We start from the raw sequence: 15,853 nt of genomic DNA, 5'->3' as shown, positions 1-15,853 counted from the left end.
TTTTTTGCCCTCACCTGCGGTGAAACCAACCTGAGGAACTGCTCTTGCAGTTCCTGCCTTGCCCACCCAACAGCACTGACCCCCACCATTCTCCTCGGCGGCCCGCGCAGTAACCTGCTGGGAGCTACGTCCGGGCTGTGCTTAGTGCAGCGGAGGGGATCCTCCAACCATTTCTGGCCTGGGTGGCCAGAGTTAAAGGGGAGGACTTGGGGACCGTCGGCTCCGGGTCTCAAAGAGATGCGTAGTCGCAGAAAGCCTGCGGGTGGCGCTCTCAGCTGAAGGCAAGAGAGGCCCCACAGACCTGGATCCCCTACGAGTTAAGGCTGGGGTCACCGGCCAGTGGAGTTTCCTTTTCCCACTCCGTGAGCACCTTCCGCTGAGCCAGGACCTGGGATCAGCTCCAACCTACTCAGGGCCTGGGGGCGCGACTGCGGCCAGCCCGGCGCGGGTGCTTAGTTCCAGTTCTGCAGTCCCATCCAGCTCCGGGCAGAGGGCCGGGCGAGCAGCGAGAGGCCTCATAGGCCAAGTCGCCGGGGAGGAAGCGGTTAAATCCTCCTTCTCCAGTCTCTCCCCGCCCGGCGCGCGCCACTTAGGCCCCGCCCCAGCGCGCTGATTGGCCCAAGCCTCCCCGTCCTGCCCCGGGATTAGCCCCCGGGAGAGCGCAGCTGGCCTCACCCGGTCCCGGCGCCGCCTTCCGGAGCGTAGCGGCCTCTAGCCAGAGCAGCAGGAGCAGCCCGCACCGGACAACTTGCGAGCCATGGGGCTGGCGGATGCGTCGGGGTGAGTTCAGCGCACATTCCCGGTAGTCCCGCGCGAGCGCCTCGCTGGAGCAGGCATTCTCCGCTTGCGACGCCTCGGTTTACCTCTGCCGATTTTCTGCAGGCGGCTGCCCCTCTGCAGCAAGGGGTGGGGGCGGGAGCCGGCGCGACCGCAGTCCCTTGGGCTGTGCGGAAAGCCGCTGGTGTGACGCCCGAGGGCCATCCCGGGCCACAGGGAGGCAGCTGCGTGCGGAGGAGCCCGGCCAGGAGATGTGCCGGCGGGGGTGCGTGGGGGCCGGGAGTCCCTGGCAGCGGCCCGTGGACTAGCTGCTTTCAGCTGAGTCCCGAGTCCACCCAGCTCCACTGACCCCGGAGTGAGCGCTCCGGCCTTTCTGGCCCCAGTTGCCTTCCTACGGGGAGGGGCCAATGATCAAGGCTCCGCCCTCCAAACGCGGGTCCCAAGTTGTCGGGGGAGGGAGCCCTTTAAGAAGACCTGAGTGACTCACGTAGGAAAGGAGAGGGGGCTCTACGATCTCCTTGAGATAGCGGTCCCAAGAGTCTCTGAGGATCTTCCTTGCACCCACTCCACACTCCTCCAACAGTACAGCCAGGTTAGAGGCGCTTCCCAGGTGAGTTCCTGTCCCTCAAATGGGATCCTCTCCCCAGGTCAGGGCTTTTCCTAGATCAGAACTTTCCTGACTGGTGAAAGCTTCCCCAACAGGCTAGAGTTTTCCCCCAGGTAAGATCCTTCTGTGAGATCTATTCCCAGGTGACAGCTTTTCCCCATTCCACGTGGGAGCCTCGCCCCAGGTCAGAGCTTTCTTTATGGGAGAGTACCCCCCAGGTGAGAACCCTCTCCCTCTAGGTCTTTTCTTCCCATGTGAGATCTTTCTCTGACTTCAAGTAGGTGCCTCTGGGCAGAGGGAAGATTCCCCCTGTATCAGAACTTGCCAGGCTGGTAAAGATTCCCTGGTAGGTCAGAGATCCCTCTAGGTGAGATTCCCCTTGAAAGCTTCTATTCCCAGGTGAGCTCTTTCCCCCACTTCAAGTGGGTACTTCCCTTTCCATGTGGGAGCCTCTCCCTCTAGGTGAGAGATTGCCACTCCAAGAGCAAGCTCCTTCTCAGGTGAGAGCCAGTCCTTGGCTTCCCCATAACAGGCCTGAGCCGTCTACAACCTGAACCCTGGGGCTGGAGGCCCAGGGGCAAGCTTGGCCCCAACACTTTCCTTCCCTTAGAGGGGAGGGTCTCATCTGAGGCCTGAGGCTTGGGAAAGGAGTTGCTTGAGGAGCTGGACCCCTGGTTTGCTGGACCCCTTCCCTGAGTGTGCTCTCAGCCAGCAGTGGGCTCCTGGGGCAGCTGGAGGAGGACCTGGGGACTGGACAGGGATTGGCTAGGGGAGAGGGACTGGGTGGGGGAGGGAGCAGCCTGGGACCTGGACTGGTAGAACACTCAGCACTGGGCTGCCACATCTCGGCTGGAGGTATAGATAGTGCTCATCCTGCAGTCCCTACTTGGGGGACTTTGTCCTAGAAAGAGGCTTTCTCACCAGCCAAAGTTCAGGTACTGCCCCTGTCTGAGTTTGGACATGTGGCCCACAGATGCCAGCTGGGGGCTGGAATACTGTACCTTGATCTTAGGGCCTGGAAAAATCAGGTAGGTAACTCTCTGGTCCTAGGTGGAGGTGTAGGGGAGGTTGGGCCAGGGATGCCTTCACTGTGTCTCTCTGGTCTTGCCACCCCAGACCGAGGGACACACAGGCACTGCTGTCTGCAACACAAGCAATGGAGCTGCGGAGGCGAGACTACCACATGGAACGGCCGCTGCTGAACCAGGAGCATTTGGAGGAGCTGGGGCGCTGGGGCTCAGCACCTAGGACCCACCAGTGGCGGACCTGGTTGCAGTAAGGCCAAGATTGGGGCCTGGGGGCGCTGGCGGGGCCCAGGTAGCCCCTGTTCCTGACACCTACCCCTCATATCATGTCCCTAGGTGCTCCCGTGCTCAGGCCTATGCCCTTCTGCTCCAACACCTCCCGGTTTTGGTCTGGTTACCCCGGTATCCTGTGCGTGACTGGCTCCTGGGTGACCTGTTATCCGGCCTGAGTGTGGCCATCATGCAGCTTCCGCAGGGTGAGCCACCTTCAGTGCGTCGGCCTGGAAACCCTGTGGTCTGTGATGCCCAAAACTGGGGCCATGACCTCTACCTTGGAACTATGGCACCTAACCCAGGGCTGGGATTCCCTTATCGTTTCAAGATCTGCTCTCCAGGCCCGCACTGCTACCATTCTACCCCTAGGCTTGGCCTACGCCCTCCTGGCTGGATTGCCCCCCGTGTTTGGCCTCTATAGCTCCTTCTACCCTGTCTTCATCTACTTCCTGTTTGGCACTTCCCGGCACATCTCCGTGGGTAAGTGGAGGCAGGCCTAGCCTTCCAGGAGGATGCCCACATCCATCATGGAGGGCAGGGTGAGGGGGCACTGAGCAGGGCAGGAGCGGCTGGGGAAGAGGGCAGCATTGGTGCTGCATCCCTGGGCTAGCCCACGAGTCATCCCCAGGCAGGACTAGACCCCTGACTGTAGGACCACAGAGGCAGGTGACCTCAAAGCCCTGGCTCCAGGAAGATGAGAGTGGGTGAGGCAGCCCAAGGGGCCTGGAACTTGGCAGAGGCCTGAGCAGCCTGAGGCCAGCCCTGACCCCTTCCCTACTCCACAGAGAGCCTCTGTGTCCCGGGACCAGTAGACACAGGTGGGACAGGGTAGATGAGATAGGGCCAGCATTTCTAGCCATGCTTAAGGGCCTGTGAGCTCAGGGTTTACTCCTGGCCTGGCCAAACCTGAACCGCCAGCACTGTCCCTGTTCATGCAGCCATAATCTGAGTACATTTGTCCAGAACTGGAAGTCTCCTGGCCTCTCTCTTAAGACCAGGGCTCCAGGGCACGGCAGTGTCCTCTCCCCTTCAGACCTGCCCCGTGCCGTCCTTACAGGGACCTTTGCTGTCATGTCTGTGATGGTGGGCAGTGTGACAGAATCCCTGGCCCCGCAGGCCTTGAACGACTCCATGATCAATGAGACAGCCAGAGACGCTGCCCGGGTACCGGTGGCCTCCACACTCAGTGTCCTGGTTGGCCTCTTCCAGGTGTGGAACAGTCAGGAGTATGTGCCCCCCCCCCCCACCACTTCTGCTCCCACCACTGTCCTGTCTGTACTCCCCTGAGTGTCTGACCATCGTCGTCCTCCTCTTGCCGTCTACTCATCCCCCTCCCATCCCACTTGCCCTGCGCTCCTCATTAGCAACCCCAGGACCCCTGCCTCTCCTGACTGCCCCTGGTCGCCCCACAGGTGGGGCTGGGCCTGATCCACTTCGGCTTCGTGGTCACCTACCTGTCAGAACCTCTTGTCCGAGGCTATACCACAGCTGCAGCTGTGCAGGTCTTCGTCTCACAGCTCAAGTATGTGTTTGGCCTCCATCTGAGCAGCCACTCTGGGCCACTGTCCCTCATCTATGTGAGTGAGGGTAGGGGGAGGGAGGGGTAGGTGTGCCCCATGGCCTTGAGTGCTAGCTGTGACCTGGCCTCTCCTCAGACAGTGCTGGAGGTCTGCTGGAAGCTGCCCCAGAGCAAGGTTGGCACCGTGGTCACTGCAGCTGTGGCTGGGGTGGTGCTCGTGGTGGTGAAGCTGTTGAATGACAAGCTGCAGCAGCAGCTGCCCATGCCGATACCCGGGGAGCTGCTCACGGTTCGAGGGCCAGGGAGTGGAGGGCAGGGGAGAAGGGCAGGTCAGGCTGGGTCCCTGCCACGTGGGCAGCCTCCTGTATTTGAGGGCCAGCTGGAGGGGGGCTGGGAGGGTTCTTGGGTATTGTGGGGGGCACAGCAGAAAGCCCCTATGTTGGTTTCTTCCTGCCCCTGACAGCATCTCCCCATAGCTGAAATGGTGTTGCCCGTCTCTCACCCTACTTGACTTTTTCCCACCCTCGAAGAAGGTTTTGCCCAGTATCTCCCTCCTCACCTCACAGTGGTTTATGTGTCCCCCTGACCATGATGCCAGCACCTGCCTCCCTGACTCTGTCCTCTCCCACAGCTCATCGGGGCCACAGGCATCTCCTATGGCATGGGTCTGAAGCACAGATTTGAGGTAGATGTCGTGGGCAACATCCCTGCAGGGTGAGCTCTGGCCTCCATCAGGTTAGGGAGGGTTGGGCAGCCAGGACAGGACCTTGCTTTGGCCTCACAGATACCTCTCACAGGCTGGTGCCCCCAGTGGCCCCCAACACCAAGCTGTTCTCAAAGCTCGTGGGCAGCGCCTTCACCATCGCTGTGGTTGGGTTTGCCATTGCCATCTCACTGGGGAAGATCTTCGCCCTGAGGCACGGCTACCGGGTGGACAGCAACCAGGTCTGGGTGATGCGGGATGTGTAGGAGGCATCCAAGTGTATGGAGGCACCAGCAACGGGTGGGGGAGGAACAGGTGGGACACAGGGAGACAGCAGATGTGCTGAGGCCACGTGGGGGACTGAGGGTGGGAGAGCAGGACGTGTGGGACAGCATCCAGTCTCTGGGGGCCACTTGGTGGGGATGGAGATTGGGGATGCACAGGCCTAGATACAGTGGAACAGTGACCAGCCACTTCTAGGAAGTCTTCTCACACCCGTACTGTCCCCCGTCAGGAGCTGGTGGCCCTGGGCCTCAGTAACCTCATCGGAGGCATCTTCCAGTGCTTCCCCGTGAGTTGCTCTATGTCTCGGAGCCTGGTACAGGAGAGCACCGGGGGCAACTCGCAGGTGGGCTTTGGGTGTGGGCATGGGTGTGGGCATGCACACTGCTTTGCCTGGGGAAGGTGGTCTCTCCCCTGCTCACCCCCTCCCCGAACAGGTTGCTGGAGCCATCTCTTCCCTTTTCATCCTCCTCATCATTGTCAAACTTGGGAAACTCTTCCATGACCTGCCCAAGGTGAGCCCCCACCCAGCCAGGTTTCAGGTCTTGGCCAGGCTAGGCCTCAAATCAGCCAGTCTAGGTTCAGGCGAGGGGTGGGGACACAAGGTTAGGTTCTGTTTTTCAAGGCTGAGATCTTCAAGGTGAGATTTGGAGACAAGGGTCAGGGGCTGGGTGGGGGTTTGTGTCTGGGGTACTGCCTGAGTGCTTGGGCTTAGTCTGGCTTTGCCTCAATGAGGAGGGTTGTCAGCATCGGGTGCCCTCAATGGCCCCTGGTGGCACTGTCCCCACCCCAGGCGGTCCTGGCAGCCATCATCATTGTGAACCTGAAGGGCATGCTGCGGCAGCTCAGCGACATGCGCTCCCTCTGGAAGGCCAATCGGGCGGATCTGGTGAGTGCACTGGGAGCCCAGGGCAGGGACTGGGCAGCCCCATGGCTCCTCACCACCCTCCAACCGCTGCTCTCTGTTCTCAGCTTATCTGGCTGGTGACCTTCACGGCCACCATCTTGCTGAACCTGGACCTTGGCTTGGTGGTTGCGGTCATCTTCTCCCTGCTGCTCGTGGTGGTCCGGACACAGATGTGAGTCCGCCATGTTGGTCCCCTCATTCCAGCTAGTGAGAGAGTGCCACAGGGCTCCCCGCAGCTTTCCCCACATCTCTGGGGACTTCAGGCTCCTTCGGACCCCTCCGTTATCCCCTTTTTCTGCTCCCTCTTCGTGCATTCTCTCTCTCCTTCACAGGCCCCACTACTCTGTCCTGGGGCAGGTGCCAGACACGGATATTTACAGAGATGTGGCAGAGTACTCAGAGGTGAGTGTCAGGGGCTGAGCAAGATGGTGTGGATGGGGAGACGGAGGAAGAATGAGCCTTTGTGGATTCATTCCACACTTGGCCAGGGAACTGGGGGCTGAGGATACTTTGGCTTTGGTCTTTGGGATTTCAAGGGAGGAGTTTAGGTCTACGACCCCCTCTAGAGGTATGAAGGGACAGAGGGAGAGTGGACAGAAATGGGTCTGGGGCTGGGGAGGGGTCTGTCGTGGAGTCAACAGCACAAGCTCCACCTGCAGAGCAGCCGTGGGTCAGAGAGCCGGAATGGCAGCTCCCTGGGGCGCCAGGTTGGAAGGGAGGCATTTCCTGATCTGATCAGTGGGGTTACTAAGTCCTCAGTCATCCATTTATCTCCTGAGAGGTCTTGGGCCAAGTGCTAGGAACATAGGTGGGGGGCTCTGGAATAAAACAAGGCTGTTCCCTGCAACATGGGCACAGTGCAATTAGGCAGTGCGGGGAGGAATTAAGGGGTCTGAGACATGGGAGAGGATGAGGGGGCAGCCCAGCCCTTACCATGCATGCCTGGAGCCCAGCAGAGACCCGGGCTGTGACCTGAATGGGGTGGGAGCGGGGAAGGTCTGATTGATATGACAGCCTAGGAGGACCTCTGTCTGGATGCAAAAAACAGAACACAAGGCAGGGGTTGGAAACCCAAGAGAAAGGTTAAGAGCCTGTGAAGCCTGCCTGGGTGGTGGCAGGAGAGGTGGGGAGGGAGAGGCACTGTGGGGGGATGGGGATGACACCGTCGGGCTTGTGGCCTAAGCCCCTGGGAGGGCCTGGACTGCAGCCTGGGGAGCAGAGGGCTGGGCGGTGGCAGGCACTGGGCACACTAGGGAAGGAAAGGCAGGAGAACAGGATGCAGCCAGGAGAGAGGAGATTCAGCCACCACCAGTTCTGCCTCATCCCCAGGCCAAGGAAGTCCCGGGGGTGAAGGTCTTCCGCTCCTCGGCCACCGTGTACTTTGCCAATGCTGAGTTCTACAGTGATGCGCTGAAGCAGAGGGTGAGACGGAGTCCCCAGGATGGGTGTCAGGCCCCAGCTCCCAGAGAGCTCACCAACCCTTCTCTGATGTTTGCCTCCAGTGTGGTGTGGATGTCGACTTCCTCATCTCCCAGAAGAAGAAACTGCTCAAGAAGCAGGAGCAGCTGAAGCTGAAGCAACTGCAGAAAGAGGAGAAGCTTCAGAAACAGGCAGGGCCCCTTTTGTCTGGTGACCCCCATCTCCTGCCCCCTGTTCCCTGCCCCAGCCTTTCTCCTGGCCCCCGACTCCTCCCTCGTCCTCACTCCTCATCCCTTCCCCTTTCTCCCTCATGCTCCCAGGGACCCTGCTTCACTCCCCTAGCAGGTCCGGGCTCTAGGCAGCATTTTCTCTCCCATCATCTGAACCAGTGACAGTGAGAACCGTCACAGTCCTCTTCCCTTTCACGGCTGTTCCAGGAGCTTCAGCCTGGCTGCTGCAGGTCCCACAGCTTCTGGTCCTGGCCCACCCACCTGCCCAGCACCAGGGGGCATCACCAGGCCTATGTAACATGGCTGTCATGGCAGCCGGGCTAGCTGTTTCCCATTCCCTGTCTTCCCTGGTGTAGGCTGCCTCCTCCAAGGGCGCCTCAGTTTCCATTAATGTCAACACCAGCCTTGAAGACATGAGGAGCAACAACGTTGAGGACTGCAAGATGATGGTGAGACTGGAGGTGGGAAAGGAGGTGACAGCTGTGAGCTGCAGAGATGCAGGATCCACATGTCTCATGAGGAATGCCATGGACCCAGCAGCTGTGGGCTCGAGGGTGTTGCGCCGATGGCAGGAGGAGTGGGGAGGCTGGATCAGATATTCTTCAGGGAGCGTCGTGATATGCCACAGAATCTAGGCTTAGATTCTCAGGCCTAGATGAAGACCTTGAATTTGTAGATCCCACAAGACTTCCCCCAGAGTCTGCTCATGGGTAGAGGAAAGGGATTGGGTATATGGGGGAAAATCAAGGGGTCAAAGGCAGGCGTGGTGGTACGCGCCTGTAGTCCCAGCTCTTCGGGAGGCTAAGGCGGGAAAATCATTTGAGCCCAGGAGCTCGGGGCTGCAGTGCGCTCTAATGGTGCCTGTGAATAACCACTGCATTCAGCCTGGGCAATGAAGCGAGACCCCGTCTCTAAAAAAAAAAAATTGAGGGGTCAAAGAGGATGCCAAACTTAATTAGAGACTCAGACAGGGCAGGGTGCCGAGGTGTCTGCATGCGTTTCATGTGGATGCCTGTGTCTATTCTGGCCTGCTCCTGGGCCCCCTCCCCACTCAGCCCTGGCTGATGAGAATGGGACAGGGACTCCCTTCTCGTGTCCCTGTGCAGCCTCGGCCCAGGAGGTAGCAGAGCAGTATATGCACATCTGGGTGTGCCCTCCTGCATGTCCCCACACATCTGTCATTCCTCTCTTTGCACACCTATATGACTCCCGCATGTTTGTGTCCTTATGTGTCCCATGCATGCTCCCCATCTGACCTTGCGTGTTCTCGCATGTCTGTGTGCGGCCAGTCCTGCCTTCACTCTCTCATGGGTGGCCCTGGCAGCATGTCTGGCTCCCCAGCAGGTGAGCTCAGGAGATAAGATGGAAGATGCAACAGCCAATGGTCAAGAAGACTCCAAGGCCCCAGATGGGTCCACACTGAAGGCCCTGGGCCTGCCTCAGCCAGACTTCCACAGCCTCATCCTGGACCTGGGTGCCCTCTCCTTTGTGGACACTGTGTGCCTCAAGAGCCTGAAGAATGTAAGGACGGGGGCAGGCCAAGGCCCCTCGAGCTTCCACACTGACCCTGTAATTTGCCCTGAGAGCACTCCCAGCCTCTGACTCCCCAAACCCTCAAAGCACCCCTTCTAAACTCCCTCCCCAAGCCTGCCCGAGCCCCTCTCTGAGTCCCTGAGCCTCCCTCTGAGGCTGGCCCCCTTTTCCGCTACAGATTTTCCATGACTTCCGGGAGATTGAGGTGGAGGTGTACATGGCGGCCTGCCACAGTGAGTAGGGTGGGAACAGCAGGAGGGACCTGGGAAGAGGGTAGGATACTTTTGGCCAAGGGGTTTTCCAAGTAGCACAAGGAAAAAGTCTTTCTCTGGAACTGGAGGTCAGAGGTGTCCTGGGAGACAGGAGTCCAGGGTTACAAGTGATGTGGATTCAGCTGTAGCCTCAGGGGTGGAGGTCAGGGGTGATGAGGTCAGGGCATTCTGTTGGCTCCCGGGAGTTGAGTTCCTAGAGGTTCTGAGAGTCAGGGGAGGCCTACTTCTTGCCCACAGGCCCTGTGGTCAGCCAGCTTGAGGCTGGGCACTTCTTCGATGCATCCATCACCAAGAAGCATCTCTTTGCCTCTGTCCATGATGCTGTCACCTTTGCCCTCCAACACCCGAGGCCTGTCCCCGACAGCCCTGTTTCGGTGAGCCGACCTCTGGCCTGCCGAGCTCTTTTTTGTTAATCTATTGCTTGTCCCCACCCTGGCCCCAGCTCCAGGGAGTCTTTCCTGGTGGCCATGGCTCTGTCCCCAGTGGGCCCAGTGCTTTCTCCGCTGTCTTTGGATAAAGCTGTTCCTAGGGGCGGGGGTTGGTCTGTGTCCTTTGGAAACTGACTAGAGCCTCCCCTCCTCTGCCTGCTCAGGTCACCAGACTCTGAACATGCTACATCCTGCCCAAGACTGCACCTCTGGAGGTGCAGGGCACCCTTGAGAAGCCCCTCACCCCTAGGCCGCCTCCAGGTGCTACCCAGGAGTCCCCTCCATGTACACACACACAACTCAGGGAAGGAGGTCCTGGACTCCAAGTTCAGCGCTCCAGGTCTGGGACAGGGCCTGCATGCAGTCAGGCTGGCAGTGGCGCGGTACAGGGAGGGAACTGGTGCATATTTTAGCCTCAGGAATAAAGATTTGTCTGCTCAACTCCAGGCTCTGCTGTGGCTTGGTGGGGCCCTGGTGGTGGGTGGTCCACAGCTGTGGCTGCTGACCCTTCCTGTGCCCTGGAGGTGAGATGGGGCAGAAGGTGTAGGAAAGACTGGGGAGGTTAGGGTACAGAGCAGGGGAGCTGTGGAGGCATCCCCTGTTAAGGTCTCTCCCCAGCCATGCATAGCCCTCACTCGCTGTCTCCTCAGATGTGAAACAGTTGGAACCAGAGCTGCTTCTCAGGAATAATTTGCTCTCAGGAATACCCGAGAAGGTACAGGGCAGCGTGGGTGCCAATGGGCAGTCCCTGGAGGATACAGAGTGAACACCTAGGAGCAGCTGTTCCCCCGCACTGCTGCTCTATGCTTAAGAATAAGCATGACCGGGCCGGGCACGGTGGTTCACACCTGTAATCCCAGCACTTTGGGAAGCAGAGGCAGGTGGATCACTTGACATCAGGAGTTCAAGAACATCCTGGCCAACATGGTGAAATCCCGCCTCTACTAAAAATACAAAAGTTAGTCGGGCGTGGTGATACATGCCTGTAATCCCAGCTACTCGGGAAGCTGAGGCATGAGAATCGCTTGAACTTGGGAGGCAGAGGTTGCAGTGAGCCCAGATCATGCCCCTGCATGGGTGACAGATCACCTGGGCATGGTAGAACACTGTCAGCCAAGGAGTGTGTGTTGATTTCTGCCATTAAATGCCGACATCTGGGCATGTGACCCAGCAGGCAGTGGGGCGTTGGGTCAGCTGACAGTGATGGCAGGGGAGGGACCGGGTCTTAGAATCTGTCTGGGCCTCAGTGTGCTGTTCATCGGTAGAGCGTGAGTGGCTACAATTCTTGCTTCAGGGGTTGCTCAGTGAATATTAAATGAGTAGATGCCGGGCCTATAATCCCAGCACTTTGGGAGGCCCGAGGCAGGTGAAACCCCATCTCTACTAAAAATACAAAAATGAGCTGGGCATGGTGCTGGATGCCTGTAATCCCAGCTACTGGGAAGGCTGAGGTGGGAGGATCAATTGAACCCAAGAGGCGGAGGTTGCAGTGAGCTGAAATCATGCTGGAGGGAGCTGCACTCCAGCTCGTGTGACAGAGCAAGACCCTGTCTCAAAAATAAATGAGGAAATGCCAGGAAATGCGAAAACAATGCTGGGCTCAGGTCCTCTCCTCCAAACATGCGAGCACTGCTGTTCATCAGGTGCTGAGCAGGTGCCAGGCTCTGTGCGGGGGTCTGGGCACCATCCTGAGCATGGACAGAAGCCACCCTGCCCTTCAAATCGCAGAGGTACCCTTGCCTGGCTCTGTTTTATCATGGTCTGTGTTGGTGCCTGGCACCATCACCCCCCACCCCCCAACTCATGGCCTAGAAGTTCGGCCCCAGGAAATAAGAGCTTTTATTTACTCTGTCACACCACGTCCCAGCATCAGAAATGGTGCCTGGCAGCTGCTCAGTAAATATTGTTTGAATGAAGCTTTATATGTTGGAGAGGGCAGTTTAGACCTCAAACAGGAAATTGCAGGTAGTTAGAAATGCTTTGAAGAAAATAAAGCAGGGTCACGTGATAGAAGAGGTCATATGTTACCCAAGATGTTCATGGGAGGGGGACTCAGCAGGTGACCCTGGAACTGAAATTCCAGCCATAAGAAAGAAGGTGACTTTCTAGGCCTGGGGAGCTGTGGTGCTGGCAGTGGGGGTATTGAGGCAGGCCTGTGGGAGGCAGGGGCAGCATGAGCTGAGGTGAGAGGGTGGGGGGACCTCACAGTCCAGGGGGAGACTTTGGGCTTTGTTCTGACAGCGGGGGAGCTGCCTGTGGATTTTGATCCCACATCTTTGAGCACTCACCCAACTGCGATGTGGACTGTGGGGCTGAGGTTGGGTGTGGGGGACCTGCGAGTTTGGTCAGCCTAGAGAGGTGATGCCCCTGGTGGAAAGCAAAAGGTTTTAGGGGCCGTGTGGATTTTTTTTTTTTTCTTTTTAAATCGGCTCTTGCTCTGTTCCCCGGGCTGGAGTGCAGTGCTGTGATCACCACTCACTACAGCATTGACCTCCTGGGCTCAAGCGATCTTCCTGCCTCAGCCTCCTAAGTAGCTGGGACTACAGGTACATGCGACCACACCCAGCTAGTTCCCCCACCTCCCCCCACCCAAGACGGAGTCTCGCTCTGTCGCCCAGGCTGGAGTGCAATGGTACGATCTTGGCTCACTGCAACCTCCACCTCCTGGGTCCAAGTGATTCTCCCACCTCAGCCTCCTGAATAGCTGGGATTACAGGCACCCACCATCATGTCCAGCTAATTTTTGTATTTTTGTAGAGACGAAGTTTCACCATATTGGCCAGGCTGGTTTTGAACTCCTGACCTCAAGTGATCCTCCTGCCTTGGCCTCCCAAAGTGTTGGGATTACAGGGGTGAGCCACCGCACCCAGCCCCAGCTAGTTTTTGTTTGTTTGTATTTTGAGATGGAGTCTCGCTCTGTCGCCCAGGCCAGAGTGCAGTGACATGATCTCAGCTCACTGCAAACTCTGCCTCCCGGGTTTAAGTGATTCTCCTGCCTCAGCTTCCCAAGTAGCTGGGACTACAGGGGTGTGCCAGCATGCCCAGCTAATTTTTTTTTTTTTTTTTTGTATTTTTAGTAGAGACGGGGTTTCACCATGTTAGCCAGGATGGTCTCGATTTCCTGATGTCGTGATCCACCCACCTCAGCTTCCTGAAGTGCTGGGATTACAAGTGTGAGCCACCACAGCTGGCCTTTTTCTTTTTTTTGAGATGGAGTTTTGCTGTTGTTGCCCAGGCTGGAATGCAATGGCGCGATCTCGGCTCACCACAACCTCCACCTTCCAGGTTCAAGCGATTCCCCTGCCTCAGCCTGCTGAGTAGCTGGGATTACAGGCATGAACCACCACGCCCGGCTATTTTAGTAGAGGCAGGTCTCCATGTTGGTCAGGCTGGTCTCAAGCCCCCGACCTCGGGTGATCCATCTGCCTTGGCCTCCCAAAGTGCTGGGATTACAGGCCTGAGCCATGGCGCCCAGCCTAGTTTAAAAAAAAAAAAAAAAGTTTGTAAGGTTGGGTGCGGTGGCTCACGCCTGTAATCCCAGCACTTTGGGAGGCCGAGGCAGGTGGATCACGAGGTCAGAAGATTGAGACCATCCTGGCTAACACGGTGAAACCCCGTCTCTACTAAAAATAGAAAAAATCAGCCGGGCGACGTGGCGGGCGCCTGTAGTCCCAGCTACTCAGGAGGCTGAGGCAGGAGAATGGCGTGAACCCGGGAGGCAGAGCTTGCGGTGAGCGGAGATCGTGCCACTGCACTCCAGCCTGGGCGACAGAGCAAGACTCCGTCTCAAAAAAAAAAAAAAAGAATTTCTGTTAGTTACTGGTTTCTTTAACTGTTTGGGACTTAGTTTCTTTTTTTATCTTTTTTGAGAAAAAATCTCACTCTGTTGCCCAGGCTGGAGTGCAGTGGTGCAATCACAGCTCATTGCAGTCTTGACCTCCCAGGCTTAGGTGATCCTCCCACTTCAGCCTCCTGGGTAGCTGGGACAACAGGCATGTGCCACTATACCCAGCTAATTATTTGTATTTTTTATGGAGGTGGGGTTTTGCCGTGATGCCCAGGCTGGTCTCAAACTTCTGGGCTCAAGCCATCCACCTGCCTCAACCTCCCAAAGTGCTGGGATTCCAGGTGTGTGCCACTACATCCAGCCTAGGGCCCAGCTTCAAAAGGAGGTGCTCCCTCAGTTTGGGGCCAGCTAGGCCCGCTGGGACAGCAGGACCCAGAACCCAGGTCTGCTGTTGTCCTCAAGCCCTGGACTCCAGCCCCCCGACCACAGCCAGTTTCTGGCCAGGCTGCTCATGAAAGGCCATGGGCCTGGCTGGAACCTGCTGCCTTAGAGCCACGCCTCTTCCCGGGGGAGGGGCGTTTGCCCGTTGCCAGGTGCCCGGGTTCCGGCCCTGGCACTAGCGGCGGCCATGCTGCATGTGCTGGCCTCGCTGCCTTTGCTGCTCCTGCTGGTGACGTCTGCCTCCACCCACGCCTGGTCGAGACCCCTCTGGTACCAGGTGGGGCTGGACTTGCAGCCCTGGGGGTGTCAGCCAAAGAGTGTGGAGGGCTGTAGGGGTGGCCTGAGCTGTCCTGGCTACTGGCTGGGCCCTGGAGCAAGCCGCATCTACCCCGTGGCTGCGGTCATGATCACCACCACGATGCTGATGATCTGCCGCAAGATACTGCAGGGGCGGCGGCGCTCACAGGCCACCAAGGGTGAGGTGAGCACAGCTCTTCTTTCTCCCCCACAGCCCCTGCCTCAATATACGTACGCTCAGTGAGCCCGTCTTCCACCCAACCCTGCCCCATGGGTCCACACTGGCCTGTGGACCTCCCACACCCCCACCCCCAGCTCACAGCCCATTGTCCCTGTGTCCACACACCTTCGTGGAACCCATGTCCACCACCCACAGCCAGCACCCTGCCCCCAACTCTCCCCTTTAGTACCCCTGCTCTCATCCAGCCCCTGTGGGCCCCATGACCACTGTAGCCCACAACAGACCCTCGGTGATCCTCTATCACCCTGAGTCTCCCTCCCATCCCATCTGGGCACTGCCCCACACCCTACTCCCTGCTCCCCAGCTCCATCACTGCCCCTTGTCACATCTCCCTCTCTGCCCACCATTCTCACTCCTGCCTCTCGGTCCTGTTCTCAGCATCCGCAGGTGACCACTGAGCCCTGCAGACCCTGGAAACGGCGGGCCCCAATCTCAGACCACACCCTGCTCCGTGGGGTCCTGCACATGCTGGATGCCCTCTTGGTCCACATCGAAGGCCACCTACGTCATCTAGCCACCCAGCGGCAAATCCAAATAAAGGGGACTTCCACCCAGAGTGGGTGACCGAACATGTGCCTCTCTTTGCCTGACAGCCTGAGGTCCTGGGCCAGGTCTGCTCTTTCCAGGCCTGTCTGGACCGTGTGTCCCTTTTCAGCTTTTAGAGTCAGCTGACTTGGTGTCCAGGACGGGCGGGCAGGTGGGGCACAGGCTGGTTCACACTGCTCCATTGCCCCCGCCAACTGACCTTTCCTCCCTAAGGATCCCTCCTGGAGACACAACTGCTCCTCTGGGCTGGGCGTGGTGGCTCACACCTGTAATCCCAGCGCTTTGAGAGGCCGAGGTGGGAGGGGATCATTTGAGCTCAAGAGTTCGAGACCAGCCTGGGCAACATGGCAACCCCATCCCTACAAAAAATACAAACAAACAAAAATTAGCTGAGCACACACATAGTGGTGTGTGCCTGTAGTACCAACTACTCAGGAAGCTGAGGTGGGAGGATGGCTTGAGCCTGGCAGGCAGTGGTTGCAGTGAGCCAAGATTGTGCCACTGTACTCCAGCCTGGGTGACAGAGCAAGAACTTGTCTCAAAACAAACAAAAACTGCTCCTCTGG

General features: G+C 58.2%; 2 protein-coding genes across 6 annotated transcripts; both read left to right on the top strand.

The window, feature by feature from the left end:
* Positions 1–513: 513 nt before the first annotated feature.
* SLC26A6 (solute carrier family 26 member 6) lies at positions 514–10,416 on the top strand. Of its 5 annotated transcripts, none has more exons than XM_063805750.1 (21): positions 514–780; positions 2,501–2,659; positions 2,746–2,885; positions 3,052–3,162; positions 3,740–3,891; positions 4,095–4,259; positions 4,338–4,376; positions 4,833–4,915; positions 4,999–5,146; positions 5,419–5,532; positions 5,624–5,701; positions 5,980–6,075; positions 6,159–6,265; positions 6,426–6,495; positions 7,423–7,515; positions 7,596–7,703; positions 8,099–8,191; positions 9,087–9,263; positions 9,454–9,508; positions 9,785–9,921; positions 10,140–10,416. In XM_063805750.1, exons 1-21 carry the CDS (start codon positions 758–760, stop codon positions 10,152–10,154), a joined length of 2,163 nt encoding a protein of 720 aa, XP_063661820.1. In that variant the 5' UTR covers positions 514–757; the 3' UTR covers positions 10,155–10,416. The 5 variants fall into 5 exon arrangements, with proteins under 5 accessions (XP_063661820.1, XP_024211229.1, XP_009443680.1 ...); XM_024355461.3 differs by having other exon boundaries at positions 9,084–9,263; XM_009445405.5 differs by having other exon boundaries at positions 4,338–4,490.
* A 280-nt stretch (positions 10,417–10,696) lies between these two features.
* Positions 10,697–15,310, top strand: TMEM89 (transmembrane protein 89). The gene is made up of 2 exons (XM_024355463.2): positions 10,697–14,684; positions 15,120–15,310. The coding sequence occupies exons 1-2, from the start codon at positions 14,391–14,393 to the stop codon at positions 15,303–15,305; spliced, it is 480 nt and encodes a 159-aa protein (XP_024211231.1). The 5' UTR covers positions 10,697–14,390; the 3' UTR covers positions 15,306–15,310.
* Positions 15,311–15,853: the final 543 nt, after the last annotated feature.

Source organism: Pan troglodytes, chromosome 2 (assembly GCF_028858775.2).
Source record: "Pan troglodytes isolate AG18354 chromosome 2, NHGRI_mPanTro3-v2.0_pri, whole genome shotgun sequence".
NCBI lineage: Eukaryota > Metazoa > Chordata > Mammalia > Primates > Hominidae > Pan > Pan troglodytes.
The sequence above is the reverse complement of the archived record's forward strand: the minus strand, read 5'-3'. Positions and strand labels throughout refer to the sequence as shown.